The 18,436-nt window shown below is 35.8% G+C and overlaps 1 protein-coding gene across 1 annotated transcript in view; it reads left to right on the top strand.

Annotated features, from left to right (window-relative positions):
* Positions 1-17,947, top strand: part of ETFDH (electron transfer flavoprotein dehydrogenase) — a 30,118-nt gene extending 12,171 nt beyond the window's left edge. The window contains exons 7-13 of the mRNA XM_032332666.1: positions 6,478-6,624; positions 8,285-8,425; positions 9,711-9,854; positions 13,104-13,272; positions 15,793-15,975; positions 16,375-16,596; positions 17,614-17,947. Of these exons, the coding sequence (XP_032188557.1) occupies positions 6,478-6,624; positions 8,285-8,425; positions 9,711-9,854; positions 13,104-13,272; positions 15,793-15,975; positions 16,375-16,596; positions 17,614-17,777 (1,170 nt within the window). The 3' untranslated portion in view covers positions 17,778-17,947. The remainder of the gene's footprint in view (positions 1-6,477; positions 6,625-8,284; positions 8,426-9,710; positions 9,855-13,103; positions 13,273-15,792; positions 15,976-16,374; positions 16,597-17,613) is intronic.
* The last annotated feature ends 489 nt before the right edge of the window (positions 17,948-18,436 follow it).

Genomic DNA, 18,436 nt, shown 5'->3' with positions numbered 1-18,436 from the left:
AGTCCCACATTGGGCAGTCTGCTCAGCAGGGAACCTGCTCCCCCCCGCCCCGCCTCGCCTGCCTCTCTGCCTCCTTGTGATCTCTTTCTGTCAAATAAATAAATAAAATCTTTAAAAAAAAGAATAGCTAAAAAGGATTTAGACAAGTAAATAAAACATGTTTAAGAATAATTTTTTAAAGATAAAAACATGAGTCATACAAACATAAAACAAACATGTACTCACTAATAAATGATAGAATCAGTAAGATGTTACAGCTGGTTCAAGGACAATTCAAAAAACATACATATATGTAGGTCATCAGTCAGCTGCATAGTCACTTCCATAATTTGCATTTCTATGGGCAAGAATCATTTGCATTACTGTCAATAATGCTGATAGAGTCTTTGATGTGATTTTAATATGTTTTTGGTAAATATGAAACTGATGGATTTCCTGTCACACAAATATAATCCTGGATGGTCTCCAGGTTTTTACAGCTTTTATTTTTGAATTTGCAAAAGAAAAAATCTCAGGATTTGAATCTCTAACTGTGTAAGATTCCTTGGAAAGAACAAGGAAAAAAACACCTTACTTTCCCATAATAACAGAAGAAAACATAAATTAGCGTCTCAGTAAATTAATTTGTCACTTCATATTTATTTGCTTATTGTCTTAATTTCTCAACTGGATCATAAGCTCCATGAGGGCAGAGATCATAAAGCATTATATTCCAGTACCTATCATAGCGCCAGGTCATGTCTGGTCCCCAATAAATTATTTGTTAACTTAGAATTATCGTTTTCTCTGCCATCTTGAATAGAATGGGGAATCCAGTGTAGAGTCTCCTCCAGCAGATTTTCCTGCTTCCCACTACTTCCTGCATAGAAATAAGCAAGTGGCAGAGTTCCTGAGTCTTACCTCCTTCATTGTTATTCTAAAGTTTTGACTGGTTTCCTCAGAATTCTGTGAGGTTTGAGACTCTGTGTCTTAGAGAAGTCCCAAAAAGTTATTTTTTTAACAAGCCCCCAAAGAATTCTGGTGCATAGCTAGGTTTGCAAACTACTGCTTTTCATAAAGATAAAAGAATATTGTTTTTCCTGTATTCTTTCCTGTGTTATAGTTATTCTTTCCTGTATTGTGATCATTTAATTTTAAAGTGTATCTTATTCTTTTAAGATTTTTATATTTAATATCACAACAGAACTGAGGCACACAAGTTCTATTATTCTGATATTTCATTTTTTGTATGTTCTCAAATTGTTCAAAAGTAAATTTTTGTGTTTGGGGCTTTGTAGTTATAAAAACTTTATCTTTCCTGGGATGCTTGGGTGGTTCAGCCAGTTAAGTGTCTGCCTTCAGCTCAGGTCATGATCCTAGGTTCCTGGGATCAAGTCCTGCATCAGGCTCCTTGCTCAGAGGGGAGCCTGCTTCTCCCTCTGCCTGCGTCCCTCACTGCTTGTGTTCTCTCTCTCTCTCTCTCTGACAAATAAATAAAATCTTTTTTAAAATCTTTCCTTTATTGTATTTATATAGATACAAAAATATTGAAGAGTACAGTGGAGTCTTAGTGACGTGAGCTCCAGATTCTTGGTTTTTAAATAACTGTTTTAGTACCACAGGTTTGGAGTGGGGGGAAACAAGGACTGTGTTTATTCTGTTGTTCCACTCTCTGTTGTTAAATAAACACACCTCCTTAGGCTTTCTTCCCTGCCATTTCACCAAAAACGCTTATCAGAGTCACAAACACCCCCACCTTGTCAATCCAGTAATCACTTCTCGGTCTTCTCTTACTTGATATCCTAGTAGGTAGCACGGACACAGTTGGCTTCTCACACCACCTTGTAACTGAATTGTACAGCACACAGAGCAGGACAGAACACACATCAAACGAGATAACAGAAGGTCAGGAAGTTAAGAGCCAACGGGGAAGTCAGTCTGTGGAGGCGCAGTTGAGATAAAGCCTCGGTCTGGTCCGGGTCAGTTCTCGGCACTTGCTGCTTCTGATGTTCAAGCAGGGAAGACTCTTGGTTCTGGTCAGTGGAGAGCCATCTGAAGGCAGAACCTTCAGTGGCAGTTGCCTCTTCTAAGTGGTCAAACATAGAGGGGTCATGTCTGAAGAGTCTGACAGCTTGCTGCCAAAATCCTCTTTTTAAAGGGATTTCATCAGTGTTGGGTCCCCTCTGATTCTGCTGGTTATCAGTTCAGGAGTGTTGGATATCTCAATATCTTATAGCTGCAGTACCATAACTGCTTGCCTCATTGCTTGATGCGGGGCCATGCTTGACATGAGAGACTGCATTTTGCTCTCTACACCGAACCAATGTGAGTTTGCTCCTTGGTGAGGCACAGGTACACCAGGTGGAGTTGTCACACAGTCAACTTTATTTGCAGGAAATAAGATCATGGGGAATAGCTCCCAAGGTCATTACTCCTGAGAGAGGGTGAACGGGTACCTTTTGTTTAGGATAAGGATGAATATTTAGATAGGGATGCCTTGTCATTGTATGTAGAGACAGGCATAAGGTGCCATGTATGCGCCTTAAGGAAACATGCCTAATTACACATTGTATATTATGTAAATAAGGCTTAGGCTCCTCCTTGGGTTGAGATGTTAGTATTACAATGAGGTAGAGGTAATTGCTGGTCATTCCAGAGGTCATTCCATGGTCCATCTGTGCAGGTGTGAGTTGAGGGCTTTAGCTCAAAAGGTCTGGGTGGCCTGGGCCAGTGAGAGGTCTTGTCAGGGCAGTCACCATCACCTGAGGGGTGGCTCTTAGTTTCATTTGCCAGACTTAAAAAGAAGCCAGAAAGAAGAGCTTAAGAGAAAATGAAAGAGAGTTTAGTGAATACAAGCTGGTGGGTAGTAAAGGTCAGGTCTTGCAGTCTAGCTGGTGACACCTACTCTTCGTTTTCCTTGTGTTTTACTCCCTAATGTCACCTTTGCATGCTTGTCCTCTTCCTATCCTGTAAATAGTGAGGCTCTCCGGCTTAGTGTTGAGTCCTTCTCTATCTACATTTTCTCCTTAGTGACTTCATCTGGTCACATGGCTCTAAATACCCAAGTCCCAGAATCCTATATCCTACTGCTTATTCAATAGCTCTATGCCACATCTAATAGCTGTCTGATTATAGGAATTCTGATTTGGACAGTTTTAAGTTTCAGAAGTTAAGTGATTTGCCCAAGGTCAGACAGCTGTAAGTAGTGGGGCTGGGGTTTGAATATTAACAGTGTGGCTGGCTCTGGGGCCTGCCCCTTGAATACTATGGGACATACTGCCTCTAAGAGGAAGCTGAAGTATATTAAGTAATATTTTAGTTCAATAAGATTGAATTGTTTTATAATTGGTGTCAGGAAAACCGCATGTCCATCTGAAAGATGGAGAGTTTGGGCCTTTATTTTTTAAAAATTCTGAGAATTTCTTAAAACAAAAAATAGGGACTCCAGCGTGGCTCAGTCAGTTAGGCATCTGTCTTTGGCTCTGGTTGTAATTCCAGGGTCCTGGAATTCGAGTCCTGTATCGGGCTCCTCACTCAGCAGGGAACCTGCTCCCTCTGCCTACCATTCCCCTGCTTGTACTCTTGCTGTCTCTCACACTCTCTGGAAAAAATAAAATCTTTTAAAAAAATAGAAAAATTAGAAGGAAATCTAGATTACAATTGCAACTTAAAAGTAGGATAAGCCATCCTATAGAGGCAAGAAATAATGAACCCGTAAGAGACAGTTTTTAAACTGTATAAAAATTAAACAGTTTTGTATGCTAAAGTTACTATAAAGTCTTAGATAAACTGTAGATTGGGGAAAATATTACCTATAATATCAAATACCCATATACATTAACAAGAAAAAAGACAGCATTTTAGAAAAATGAGCAAAATCTAAAAAACTGACAATTCACAGAAGAGCAGAGTCCAGATCACTACTACTTATAAGGAAAGATGCTTAAGTACTTTTTCTTCAGAGTCCGTAGCTTAAATGTCGTTTCTTCAAACGAGCCTTTCCTGTTCACCCAATCCATAAATTTCCTTCTTTTATTCTCTCTCATAGCATCCTTTGTTTTCTTTCATAGCACTTAAGTAATAATTTGTATTTATTTGTATTTATATACTCATGTGTTTCCTTAATGTCTGTCTCTATGATTAGACTGAAGGAAAGGGATGTATCTTTTGTTTTTTCATCCAATGAAATAAGTCAATCAGAAAAATAAAGTTAGGGGCGCCTGAGTGGCTCAGTGGTTTAAGCCGCTGCCTTTGGTTCAGGTCATGATCTCAGGGTCCTGGGATCGAGTCCCACATTGGGCTCTCTGCTCGGCAGGGAGCCTGCTTCCCTCTCACTCTCTCTGTCTGCCTCTCTGCCTACCTGTGATCTCTGTCAAATAAATAAATAAAATCTTAAAAAAAAAAAAAGGAAAAGAAAAATAAAGTTATTATACAGTTTCACCCATGTGTGAAATATAAGAAACCACACAGAGGATCAGAGGGGAAGGGAGGGAGAATGGAATGGGAAGAAATCAAAGAAGGAGCCAAACTAAGACTCTTAACTCCGGAGAAAAAAACCTGAGGGTTGTAGAAATTGAGGTAGGTTTGGATGGGGTAACTCACTGATAAACATTAAGGAGGCACGTGATGTGATGAGCACTGGATGTTACATGGAACTAATGAAGAACTGAACACTACATCAAAAACTAATGATGTACTATATGTTGACTAACTGAAATTGAATTTTTAAAAAAGCTTTTTCCCCCACAGTCCAGTTACTGAAAGATAAAACTTTATTTTACATTTTTGGTACTTACAGAGCTGAGTCACTGTTATTTTAATTTGCATTTCCCTCACTGTTTTAAGTACTTTTTCTGTTTTTGAGTCAAGAAATATTAATAAATACCTACAGTGTGCCAGTTTTATGCTAAGCAATGGGAATATAGAGATGAATAAAAGAGAAGTATTATTAAGTGAGAAAAGTAACGTACATTGTATTAAATGATCCTTTTTTTTTTTGTAAAACAAATCGGGAACCAAAAAGGTTTAAGTGTGTATGTATCTCAGTATGTATGTGTGTTTAAATATTTGGATAAATTGTACATACTAGATTGTTAACATGGTTTATGGATGAGTGAAGTGTAATAAGAGTGAGCAGACTGGAACAAAATAGAAAGATACTGAGTGAAATTACAAGATGTGTATGAAAGTGTAATATACATGTATACATATATATGACACTAATAAGCATTGCACAAGAAAAATAGCAGTTACTAATAAATGTGTAAAAGATGTTCAGACCTTGTAGTAATCAAAGTAATTAATTTATTAAATTAATCATGAGATGATTCTTACCATTCAGATTGAAAATATTTAGCACCAAGTATGTTCATCTAAGCAATGTTTTATAATAGTGAAACACACTGGAACAGCCTAAATGTCCACTGTTGAGAATTGTTTGAAAAATTAGGGGAATCTATTCAAACATAAAAAATGAATGCTTTAAGGGCACTTGGGTGGCCCAGTCAGTTGAGTATCTGACTTTCAATTTTGGCTTACGTCATGACCTCAGGGTCCTGAAATTGAGCCCAACAGTTGGCTCTGTGCTGGGTGTGGAGCCTGCTTAGGAATCCTTCTCTCCAGATTGTCCCTCTGCCCCTACCCACCCCCATCATGATCTCTCTCTCGGGGTGGGGGGGGGTTCTTTTCTTGGAGTATCTTGCTTTTACATTCAAGTAATGAAAAAACGGTTATAAAACTGTCAGTATTAAACTACTTTTTGTCTTTGCATACACACAGACATGCAAATAAAATGAATAGGGAAATATCAGAAAAGATATATTTTATAAGAGACTTTTCTGGTTATTTTGCATTCCTTTATTAAGTAACTTTACTGCGTGCCTTGTAGTAGGTGTAAGTGCAAAATACAGAGAGCAAAAGAAAGGTAAAGACTTCAATTGTGGCTTTTTTTCCACTTGGAAAATTCAGTTTTAGAATATACATTCAGCAATAGAGAACAAGTAAAATTAAAATGAAAAAAGCAAGTAGCTAAAGAGTATACTTAGTATGATTCTACTTGTGTTAGAAGGATACGAATAGGCTCTGTATAGTTTTTTATTAATGGAAATTTTCTGGCATGATTCACAAGAAAGCTATTAATAATGTTTTCTGCTTCAGAACTAGAAAACTAGGAGCAGGGAGGAAATGGATTTTCACTTTTCACTTTATTTTCATTTGTAGAGAATATTTTTAGCATGAACGTGCTTTATTTGCTTTTTTAATTCTTATCACACTTAACCATTCAGGTACTTTGGAAGTAAAAAAAGAAACACAACAAAGACACGGGATATATTACAAAATTTAAATTAGAGTCTTCTTACAACAGTAGTTTTATTTCTAGTATTTTGTATTTGTATTGTTTCTTCTATACCTGTATCATTATTCAATTCAAAACTGACCAAAATGTGAATATTTTTTAAATTGTCAAATGTTGCAATTTAACATGTTTTTATTTTTTAGACAACATTTGAGAGAGGACTAGAACTACATGCAAAAGTCACAGTTTTTGCAGAGGGTTGCCACGGACATCTAGCCAAGCAACTATATAAGAAGTTTGATTTGAGAGCCAATTGTGAACCCCAAACCTATGGAATTGGACTGAAGGAGGTATCCTGATTTGTTTTGGGGATTTTAATTTTTAACTATGGAGTTTAAACTCATTTGTATTATAATGTAGTCTGTAACATTGATGTAATTTTTTTTTTAAGATTTTATTTATTTATTTATTTGAAAGGCAGAGATCAGAAGTAGGCAGAGAGGCAGGCAGAGAGGGGTGGGGGAAGCAGGCTCCCTGCTGAGCAGAGAGCCTGATGCGGGGCTCGATCCCAGGGCCCTGGGATCATGACCCGAGCTGAAGACAGAGGCTTTAACCCACTGAGCCACCAAGGCACCCCTACATTGATGTAATTTTATAGTTGCTATATTTTTCATTGACTTGAAATGTTCATCATAACTGAAAATATTTGGGCTATTTTTAAGGGGCTAGAAAATACTGCTGATCAAATTCCATTATTCTCTAAATTGGTTCTACATGTTGTAATTGTTTTATCAATCGTTGCTTAAAATCAAAGACTGGAAGTTGAAAATATCTGTGATATGAATTTCTTTTCATTGTAATGCCATCTGTCCTAGTAAGATTTGACATGATACCCCTATGCTGTTTGTAGGGTGACCAGATCATAAAGAATGGTTTCTTCAGAATTGCACTGAGAAGATAATTTAGTTTATGAAATATACACTCAGCCATAGTATATTGATCTGAAACCTAAAATTTAGTTAGATTAATTATTACATATTTTTCTCAATTTATCCAGTCTCTGTTTTCCCAAACCTTTGGCTTATTAAAGTGTAAAGATGCATTATAACCCTTCTGTTTAAATTTGGGGGGGGGGGGTTAAAGCTCAGAACATTTCCAGTTCTGTAATAGCTAGATTTATTTGAGTAAAAGCTTGTTTTGGTAGGTTGTGCATCACACATAATATTACCTGATTTTTAGATGTTTCAGTTGGGAATTGTTAAAAGTTTGAAACTTAACCATTCCAGGGGTGCCTGGGTGGCTCAGTTGGTAAAGCATTTGCCTTGGGCTCAGGTCATGATCCCAGAGTCCTGGGATCGAGTCCCACATCAGGCTCTCTGTTCAGTGGGGAGCCTGTTTCTCCTGCCTCTGCCTGCTGTTCCGCCTGCTTGTGCTCTCTCTCTCCATCAAATAAATAAAATCTTAAAAAAAAAAAAAAAAAAGAAAGAAGAAAAAAACCTTACCATTCTGAAAATAGATGAACAATTTTTTTCAGTTGGGAAAGGGGGGAGTGCAGGGGAGCATAAGCTGTCTTACTGAAGAATGACAGATATACTGGAAAGCAGCAGATCTTAAGGGTACAGCTTAATTAATTTTTACAAGGTGAGCATATCCATGGAACCTCCAGCTAAATCAAGACCTAGAACATTACCAGCACCCCAGAAGTTTTCCTCATCTCTTCAGTGGTGTTCCCTATAATCGCATGAAAGTCTTAACCATTTTGAAAATCTAATCATTTTCTAGAAGAAATTTCTTAAAGAGTTCATAGCTTTTCTGACTGATTTTTTAGTCCAATTCATGATGCTGCTGTTCAATACATTTTCTTTGATATGTGAATTACATTTTTTGTGTTTCTCTTATTGCAGTTTTTCCCTTGAAATTTTCATAGCTAAGACATAAAAACCTGGCAAATTTGATATATTGTGGTGGTAGAAAACATTTAAATAATACTCTAGGTCTTCTTTTTTTAAGTTATGGATTATTGATGAAAAGAAGTGGAAACCAGGGAGAGTGGATCACACTGTTGGCTGGCCCTTGGACAGACATACTTATGGAGGCTCCTTCCTCTACCATTTAAATGAAGGTGAACCCCTGGTAGCCCTTGGTTTTGTGGTAAGTTACACACCCATTATGGAAAACTCTACTGTTGGAGTCCTTGGATCATCAGTGCTATAAAATCTGGAGCATGTAAAATGCTTGTCCTTTAAAGGTCACTTTCTCATTTTGTCAGTAGGTAAAGTGCTGGTGGTTATCACAGGCATTGGTCTATAGCTTTAAACACACATAGCTTTTGTGATAGTAGCTGCTAAATGCCAGACACTATGCTTTATGCTTCATGGAGACGTCTAAGTTTTGTAAGATTCCTTTGAAATATGTATATCCTTATTTAACTGACGGGACACTGAAGTCCAAACAAGGTATACAGCTTCCCCAATTACACCCATTAAATGACAGAAGCAGGATTCACATCTGAGTTTGTGTGACTTCCAAGCCCAATTTCCACTATGGCATGCTGTCACAAAAAATGAAATCAGCACTGGGTTTGAATCTATAACTTGTTAAAAAATGGAAGCATTTTCTCCCTTTTTAACTATTTGTATCTTTGCAGTAAATTACGTCTTGAACATTGCAAGGAATGGAAAAATAAGGGTTTCTGTACCTTACAGTTGGGGACAGCTTTATAATTTAATGTCATAATTAGACTTGTATATGATACATTATTAAATTATTATTATTAAAAACATGATTAAATTTATTTCTTATTAAAAACATTATTAAAAACACCAAATTATTGGTGGTTTTGACACCCAGCCAAGTGTTCATTTTCTCATCTTTGTATGTTTATTCCTGTGACTTAATTTTTTCAAAGCAAAAAAGTTTGGTTATCAATTTCAACATTTTGATAATGCCTCATAAAATGTAACTTCTACTATTTCTTGTCCTCTTTTTTCTAAGTGTGATTGCATTCTCTTTCTTCACTTTTGCCTCAGTAGTACCACATATAGCTTATTAGTTGATTACTAGAGTGAGTACTGATTAATGAAAAATAATTACAACTCCTTTTGTAGGAACATAATGTTAGACACTTACCTACAAACATTTTTCTAATTTGGGCTTTTATTTACAGAGTACAATGATTTATTAATATGATCTAAATTTTTAAAGTTTGACCAATTATAAATACATGGTATCCTTTTGTTTACCCTTTATTTTCCAAACAGATTTTATTCAGTTATTAAGTTTGGGTTACTGCATCTATTTCTCCAAGTACTTTGAATACAACAAATTTAATGTACATGTTTTCTCATAAATATTGATCACATTTTAGCTTGATATAATTTGAAATAAAAATATCTAATTGTATAAATTTACCAAATTTAAATATAAAAATTTTAAGGTTGGTCTAGACTACCAGAATCCATATTTGAGTCCATTTAGAGAGTTCCAAAGGTGGAAACACCATCCCAGCATTCAGCCAACATTGGAGGGTGGAAAAAGGATTGCATATGGAGCCAGAGCCCTGAATGAAGGTGGCTTTCAGGTAACTTGTCCTACTTTTTATTTCTTATTTCTGCCTTACAAAGTAAACATTGATAATATAATGTAATAAATTTAGATAAAGAATAGAAAATTATGTCATAGGAAGAAACTTTAAGCAAGACATCTAGTGTTTATAAGACTGTGTCATACCATAGTTAAATTACACTACAAATTTAGTTTTAAGAATATATTGATTTCTTGAGATAAATGTATAGACTTTTCATTGGTTGGTTGACTTTTATCCAGAAAATTAAAACTATATGATCCAAAGATATTTTCCTTTATTCCTTAGCTGCCAGGAAACAAAGATTTAGTTTTCCACAAAGGTAATTAATTTATCCCAACTACCAATTAACATCCATGCCTTTTGGGTGGCCTCTGTAAAGCTTTTGCCCTTGATTGTCTATTTTAGTGTATGTTCATAGTAGATCTTATGAAATGTTAATGTAGCATTATATGTTAATGAATTGAATTTAAATTTTAAAAAAGAATCCAGTATATAATTCAACATTCAGAAAAAATAAGAAGAAACAGGTAACTCAAGTCTACAAAGAACTTTATAGTCATTAAAAATATGGGTACATCTACAGATATTGACATGGAAAAGATGTCAAAGCTATGACATTAAGTAAAAATAAAAAGAAAAGCAGGCTATAAAACAGCATGGTTATTAAAAAATGTTAATGTATTAAGTATATATAGACAATGAGATAAAAACCTAGGTAGCTATGATAAAAGCTGTTAGTACTATTGTAAAAATGTTAGGTAAGATGATCTAAAAAATTAGCTCTAAAATTTATGTGAAGTGACTTAAAGGAACTTACTTATCTTCCCTGGTCTTTATTTTATAGATGATCCTTTCTGTCTCTAATAACCTAGGAAAATCGAACCATTTTATAGATTGTATTTTTTTTTTTTTTTGCAATACTGTTGTAAAAGTAACAGATTATAAAATATTAGCAGGGAGGGAAATTAACCTTTAAAGTGAAGTTCCAAATACTTTATTATTACTGTAACAATAATTTATAAGGTGAGGTAAAATCATAGCTAAATTATAAATGTAATCATTAGAAACTTAAAATAACAGTATCCCTAAATTCTATTGCTATCAGATTACTTCTCAGGAGGTTGTTTTGTTTCTAGAGTAGTAATTCATTTGCAACAAATATTTATTAAATTGCATAACTGTGTTCAAGCCCATTCAGCTCTTTTTCACAGTCTCTATAATACCAGTCAGTCTAATTCTGCTCTTTTTAGTGTATAGTGTACAGTTTCCAGTATATTCAATAGGATATACAGATTTGTATTTAAAAACATCTGCCTTGTGTATTTCAACATGTCAGATGATTTTTTAGAATGATGAGAAGAGTTGACCACACACATACCCATATACACACACACACTCACATTTTACTTAAGTTTTCTGCTTCAATTAGTCAGATTCAGAAATTTATTCTAGTAAGTTTTTAAAGAACCATAAGCAAGAATTTGGAACATTTGGTTTTGTTTATTTTTAGCTAACAAATATGACTTTTTTCCCTTTAATTTTTAAAATTATACTTACTTTCTAATTGGAAGTTTATATCTCTTAATTCACTTTGCATATTTTACAGTCCCCCCACTCTACTCCCCTCTGGCAACCATCAATTCTCTATAAATGAGGTGGTTGCTATATAAGTGACTTTTTCTCTCTTTCTTTCTTTCCTTTTTTCAGTCTGTACCAAAACTTACCTTTTCTGGAGGGTTTCTAGTTATTTGTGGTTTAATGTGGTTTCCAATTATTTGTGCATTTCTCAGTGCAACTTTTCCTAAGTCCATAGTTCCTTAACAAGATACCTAGCTGCCAGTAACACTGCCCCTATAGGATAGGGCAGGATATAGGGTAGGATCCTCCCAGGATGTAAAAATGCATTTTGCTTGGTCCGTAAGATTTTTATTCATAGGATTTATGCACCAGTTTGGAAGAACTTGTACTAACAATCCATGCCCTTTTATTAAACTTCACAGTCTTCTGGTTCTTGAGTCAAACCTAGTGTTAGTAAGGCCACTGCCCTATTAAAGGAAAGTGTTGTTATTATCCAAATTCCTATTATTTCTTTTAGATTAGTAATATTCCAGAAAGCCCTCCCCTCTCTTATCTATTCTGTGATCCTGATCTCACAGGCTTTTATCTAGGTAGTTCTGATACTGAATTCAGTCTGAGAACCATAATCATAAATTCATTCCCAACATGTACCGTGAAGGACTTGAACTCTGACCCATCTTATAGCAGCGTTCTTTCTGCCCTCCAGCTTCGCTTCTCACCGCCTCTCCCTCAGGGTTAGAATTATGTCATTAATAGGAGCTATGGCCACAGATCTCTCAATGCTCATGCAGCTGAGGCACTGGTTTCCCCGTTTATCCTCCTTCCCTCTGAGCCCCTTTCAGCACCATCAGCCAAATTCTTACCACCCACCACTTTAGCAGCAAAGACTATGGCTTACTTTAGGAAGCGCGTAAAGAAGAAAAACTACAGAAGGAAGAAAGAAAACTCTGCATTGGCTTTCTCTTCTTTCCTTTTCAAACTATAGATTAGAGTATCTTTTCCCATGCAAACAATCTAATTTAGTCACTACATTGTAGGGTATATATAATAAGCTTTTACTGGCTAACCCAAAAAAAACCACCACCTCTTATTACATTGTTTTTCGTGAGAAATATATACTGAGGTCCAAACAATGGTCTTAAAATTTATTTTGGAAATTCAGCTTATTCTTAAGTTAATTAAAATATATTCTTTAAGGAAGTAGCTAATTGTAATGATGCCATGGGAGAACCTTCTGTAAATCATGTATTACTGAGAATGCATATAAAAGCAGATTACAATTTAGATTATAGGTGTTTAGTTTAGGGAGTATTTTTAGACATGGATATTTAAATAATAACATTTTAATTTTAAATTTGTTTAGGTTTAGGGAGTGTTTTTAGACGTGGATATTTAAATAATATTTTAATATTTTAATGCCCTGGTCCTAAATCTGTCTCATGTAGGTAAGAAGAGGGGGAAGAAGAGAAGAGGAAAAAGTCTTAGAAAAATAGTAATAGTTCTAATCCTCATTCTTAGGAAAGGAGGAAGACACTGCCTTTGCTCTGATTTTTTCCTTCACATTTTTCCCTACAACCTTAGAATACTTTAAGAGACTGTAATTTGTAGTAGTATTCTGTTTGTTTGTTTAAGCTAAAAATGCACTTGGAATGTTTCTTTCCTCAGTCTATACCAAAACTCACCTTTCCTGGTGGCTTACTAATTGGTTGTAGTCCTGGTTTCATGAATGTTCCCAAGATCAAAGGTACCCATACAGCAATGAAAAGTGGAATTTTGGCAGCAGAATCTATTTTTAATCAACTAACTAATGAAAGTCTCCAATCGAAGACAATAGGTAAGAACTTCCTATTTAAAGCATTGAAAATTGTCAAGTTCTTCATTGAGATACTTAAAAAGAAGCTATTTAAACACTTAGTATATAGATAGAGGATGAAAATAAATACAATGAAAATCTTGAGGTCTTCTTTATGCATAGTTCAGTTGATATTAAAAGATCTTTCCCTTTTCACAAAGCACTCAGGTGTGTGCTGTGCAAAAAAAAACTGTAGGACCTAATGTCAGTAATTAGATTTTTATAGCAATGTTCTGTTTTATTCACCATCAAAAGTAGAATAGTACCAGTGATGTCCCACCTACTTAGAAATGATTTCAAGTTTGGGGCACCTGACGGGCTCAGTTGGTAGGGCATGTGGCTCTTGATCTCAGAGTCATGACTTTGGGCCCCCATGTTGGGTATAGAAATTGCTTAAATAAACAAATTTTTAAAAATTTTTTTTAAAAGAAATCATTTCAAGTTTTACAGTACTTTGTTACATTTTGTATGTCTCATATACTCACTAAGATACTCATACATACAGATGTATCTTCAGTCTGAAAACAGAACAGCTTTGCAGACTGCAGAATCCAGCAGTACCTTTTCCTTTGCAGGCTTTGCAAGCACAGGCAAAGATGTGATCCTTCTGCTCTGGTGGAGAGTAAGAGCTAACACCTATGACTCCCTAAACCCTTAATCTATGAAGACCCTTCAGTAATTCTCAAGTTTTTCTCTAAATAAAAGCCTAAGTTTTCTCAGTCCTCTGATTTCATCTCTTTCTACTCTCCATTCCAGCCACACTGGCTTCTTTACTACAAAGACCATCTCCTGGTCTTTACTCACAGATGACCCCCGTATTCCCTTCACCTTTGCTCAAATACCACTCTCTCATGGTGGCCTTATATGGACCATACCAGTTAATCTGCAACGCACACAAAGTACTCCCACCCCTTCCCGTCCCCCAGTTGTGTTTTGTTTCGTTTTTCTGGAGTATTTTCCCCCTGTTGACATATAATTTACTTATCAACTTTGTCTCCTGCCTCTTGGATAAACTCCCAAGAGAGCGGAGACTTTGTTCACTATGAATCCCAAGTCCGTGGCACACAGTAGCAACTCGGTAGATATTTGATAAATAAACCTAATTACCTAGAATTCCAAATAACAAATGTTCTTCCAGGTAGAAGTATGAAACTTGATTATGCCTTCAAATTTCTTTGTAGAAATGGAGGCACAGGGTATGGGAGAGGAGGGCGATAGGTAGAGCATGGAAAAGGGAGGAGGCCACTTCATAGAGAACAGAATAGGTAAGACGGAATGTACTTGCTGAGTAGTGGAACTTTATTTTCTCATTTTCTTGCCAAGTAGCTTTCCTTGTTGGGACCACAAGCTGTACTTGCACCTCATGTACACAGAATAGCAGCACACAGACAAGTACTGGAGCAAGTAGGTCACCAAAGACCAGAGCATTAAAGCCTTGAGGGAGGGACGCCTGGGTGGCTCAGTTGGTTGGACGACTGCCTTCGGCTCAGGTCATGATCCCGGAGTCCCGGGATCGAGTCCCGCATCGGGCTCCCAGCTCCACGGGGAGTCTGCTTCTCTCTCTGACCTTCTCCTCACTCATGTTCTCAAATAAATAAATAAAATCTTTAAAAAAAAAAAAAAAGGGAAAAAAAAATGCCTTGAGGGAAAGGGAATGGAACAGAAAACAATGACTGTGGAAAGTGTATAGACACCATAGAGTTTAGTTTGTTAAAAGGAAGAACCAGTTTGTCCCATTAAATATTAAATGCATGTACTGTTTCGGTATTGTTATAAACTTCCTAGGGCTGCCACGACAAAGTACCACAAACTGGGCAGCGTAAAACAACAGAAATTTATCCTGGGTTCTGTAGATTAACAGTTCAAAATTAAGGTGTTGATAGGACGTTACTCTCTTCTGTCTTTAGTTTTCTTGCCCTCCCAGCTTTCTGATAGCCCCAGACATTCCTTGGCCTGTGGCAGAATAACTGATCTCTTCCTTCCGTCTTCTCCTCTCTCCTCTGTGTATCTCATAAAGGCACCAATTGGTGGATTAAGGAAGGACCCACCGTAATCTAGTATGACCTCATCTAATTACAACTACAGTGACCCTCTTCTGACCCATCTTGAGATAACTGAGGGTTAGGACTTGAAGATAATCTCTTTGCAGGACATAGTTCAACCTGTTAACAGACAGAAGTGTTTCATTTAATCAATTATAAAAACTTCTCACTTTTATGTGTAGCATGAACTCTAAGTAACATTTTCAGGTTCACTGGATTTTAATACTGAATTTAAGAAATCAAATACCTTACCATCTATTAACATATATCAAATGGCTGTGTTTTTGGAAGATGCCAACATTTGTACATGAAGATTCTTCGAGCGTGGGGTTTTATACGACCACTTGTTTAAATTTATTTAAGATTCACTTATCAGATATTTCAGTAGTAAAATACCTTGATAATAAAGTATTTTATACTCCTTAAGGTAATTTGATACATTTCATGTTTTTAATAAAAGGACTTCATGTAACTGAGTATGAAGACAATATAAAGAAATCATGGGTGTGGAAAGAGCTATATACGGTTAGAAATATAAGACCATCCTGCCATGGAGTACTGGGTGTATATGGTGGGATGATTTACACTGGAGTCTTTTACTGGATATTTAGAGGAATGGAGCCGTGGACACTAAAACATAAAGGTAATTCCAACATATTTGAGTATGAATATTATAATCATTAACTACTCATGCTACTCATGAATAGGGGGTGCCTGGCTAACTCATTCGGTACAGCATGCAGCTCTTTATCTTGGGGTCGTGAGTTCTAGCCTCATGTTGATGGTAGAGTTTACTTAAAAAAATTTTTTTTTTTTTTTAATCTCATGAATAGGATCCACTAATTAATAAAGTGAATTTAATGTTTCAAATTTGTTTTTTTTGAGCAATAATAAATTCAGTATCTTTAATCATTTATCATTACTATAAGAGACTAAAGTCTTCTTTGGTATAATATTTTCACATTTTCATAAAAATGTTTAAGAAAGTACTTTTACATTAAAATCATATTTTTATTCAAAATCTTACTCAAAACTGTTCAAGGTTCAGACTCTGATCAGCTCAAGCCAGCCAAGGACTGCACACCTATCGAGTATCCAAAACCCGATGGACAGATCAGTTTTGACCTTTTGTCATCTGTGGCTCTGAGTGGTACTAATCATGAACATGACCAGCCAGCACATTTAACCTTAAAGGACGACAGTGTTCCTGTAAATAGAAATCTGTCAATATATGATGGACCAGAGCAGCGATTCTGCCCTGCAGGTCAGTATTGTGATTTCCATCCATTCCTAAAAAACACGTATTTGTTTACACCATGTTGGAAATACGCTTCCATTATTTTAAGAAATTTCTCCTTCCATTGCATGAAAATTGCAAATGACCCCCTACATCCAGCTTCCATTAGAAAACTCATTTTTATGATATTCTAGCAATGCTAAAATAATAGGGAATTTTTGGTAAGCCTAATTCAGTTGACATTTCTCAATGCATTTCTTGTGGTGCCTGGGTAGCTCAGTCAGTGGCTGATTCTTGATCTCAGTTCAGGTCTTGATCTCTGGGTCATAAAGTTAAAAAAAAAAAAAGCCTTTCCCTATCCTAGTTCAGACTAAGGACTATGGAACACCAGATACCTCTTTTCATGTTTACATGACTTAAATCATTTCTCATGTCTGCTCCTACACAAATACTAAAATATTAGGGTATAGCCACATTCAGCTCAAAAAATGGTCCCGGACATTAAATTCACCATGAATACTGTATCCTTTAAGGTGAACTTTCAACTAGAATTATAACAGGATCCAGATCTCAAATGATATGGCAGAATAGTAGGCAGATATATGAAAATCAGTATATTCTGCAGGGACTAGATTTAGAATGTAAACTCTGAGCGCAGGGACCTTGACCTTTTGACGTCTTAAAATCATCTGAACTTACACTGGTTTGTAAATTCTTTGAGGGGTAAGGACTGCATCTAATTTGTCTTTTCAGTTGTAACACACACATAAAGCTGGAACCCAAAAATTGCTCAGTTGTTCCCTTGTTTAATAAGACTAACTCAGCCAAATACTGATGTATCTTCTGCTTTTATCCATATTTAATTTACACTAATAGCAATAGCACACACCAAGATCTTCATAATATTCTTTGTGGGTAGACATTCAGAAAACAAACCTTCAAGGTTTCTGTAGCTACTGTTTCCAGGACTTCAATTTCTACTTTTGAATTTTAAAAGTTAAAATAGTTAGCTAATTCACAGTAATTATTTATTTTTCCTTGCAGGAGTTTACGAATTTGTACCTTTGGAACAAGGTGATGGATTTCGGTTACAGATAAATGCTCAGAACTGCGTGCACTGTAAAACATGTGATATTAAAGACCCAAGTCAAAATATTAACTGGGTGGTACCCGAAGGTGGTGGAGGACCTGCTTACAATGGAATGTAAACTGCAAGTGATTGCATTTGCAGTCATGTTTGATAGTTTCTTTAAAATGTATGACAAGCTAACTTTAAAGTTTAGAAGTCAACAGCTGTCAAAATATTTTACTGCGTATTACTGATCAGAATGTTCATAAAATCACCAGTGAAATAAAAATTTTATACTTATACCTAAAATTGTCCCATAAAAAATTATGAATATTCCTCCTACATAAAACTTTACAAATGACATAGCTTTACCTCTACAATTACTCAAAGATTCAGTACCAACAGCAAATACACTACTACCCTTCAATGTAGATTTGACTTATCAAATATAAATACAGAGTCTAGACCAGAAGTTAGCATCCAGCCCACCACTTTTCTCATGAATAGTTTTACTGAAACACAGTGATGCCCAATGGTTTACATGGTCTGTGGCTACAACTGCAGAAATGAGTAGTTATGACAGATGATAATGGTTCACAAAGCCTAAAATATCTGGCCTTCTGGAGAAAGTTTACCGACCCCTAAGTATCTTCTGTACATAGGTACAAAACACCAGCAAAACCAACTACATAGAAATACATCAGAGAATGAGGGAAACAGTATATAAACAAGCTTTAATCTGTTTACTCAGCAAGATGTGTTTTTAGGAGTTTAGAGCTGGACACCATTATTCTTTGT

Source organism: Mustela erminea, chromosome 2, assembly GCF_009829155.1.
Source record: "Mustela erminea isolate mMusErm1 chromosome 2, mMusErm1.Pri, whole genome shotgun sequence".
Classification (NCBI taxonomy): domain Eukaryota; kingdom Metazoa; phylum Chordata; class Mammalia; order Carnivora; family Mustelidae; genus Mustela; species Mustela erminea.
Note: the sequence above shows the minus strand (reverse complement) of the source record. Positions and strands in the feature narration are given on the sequence as shown.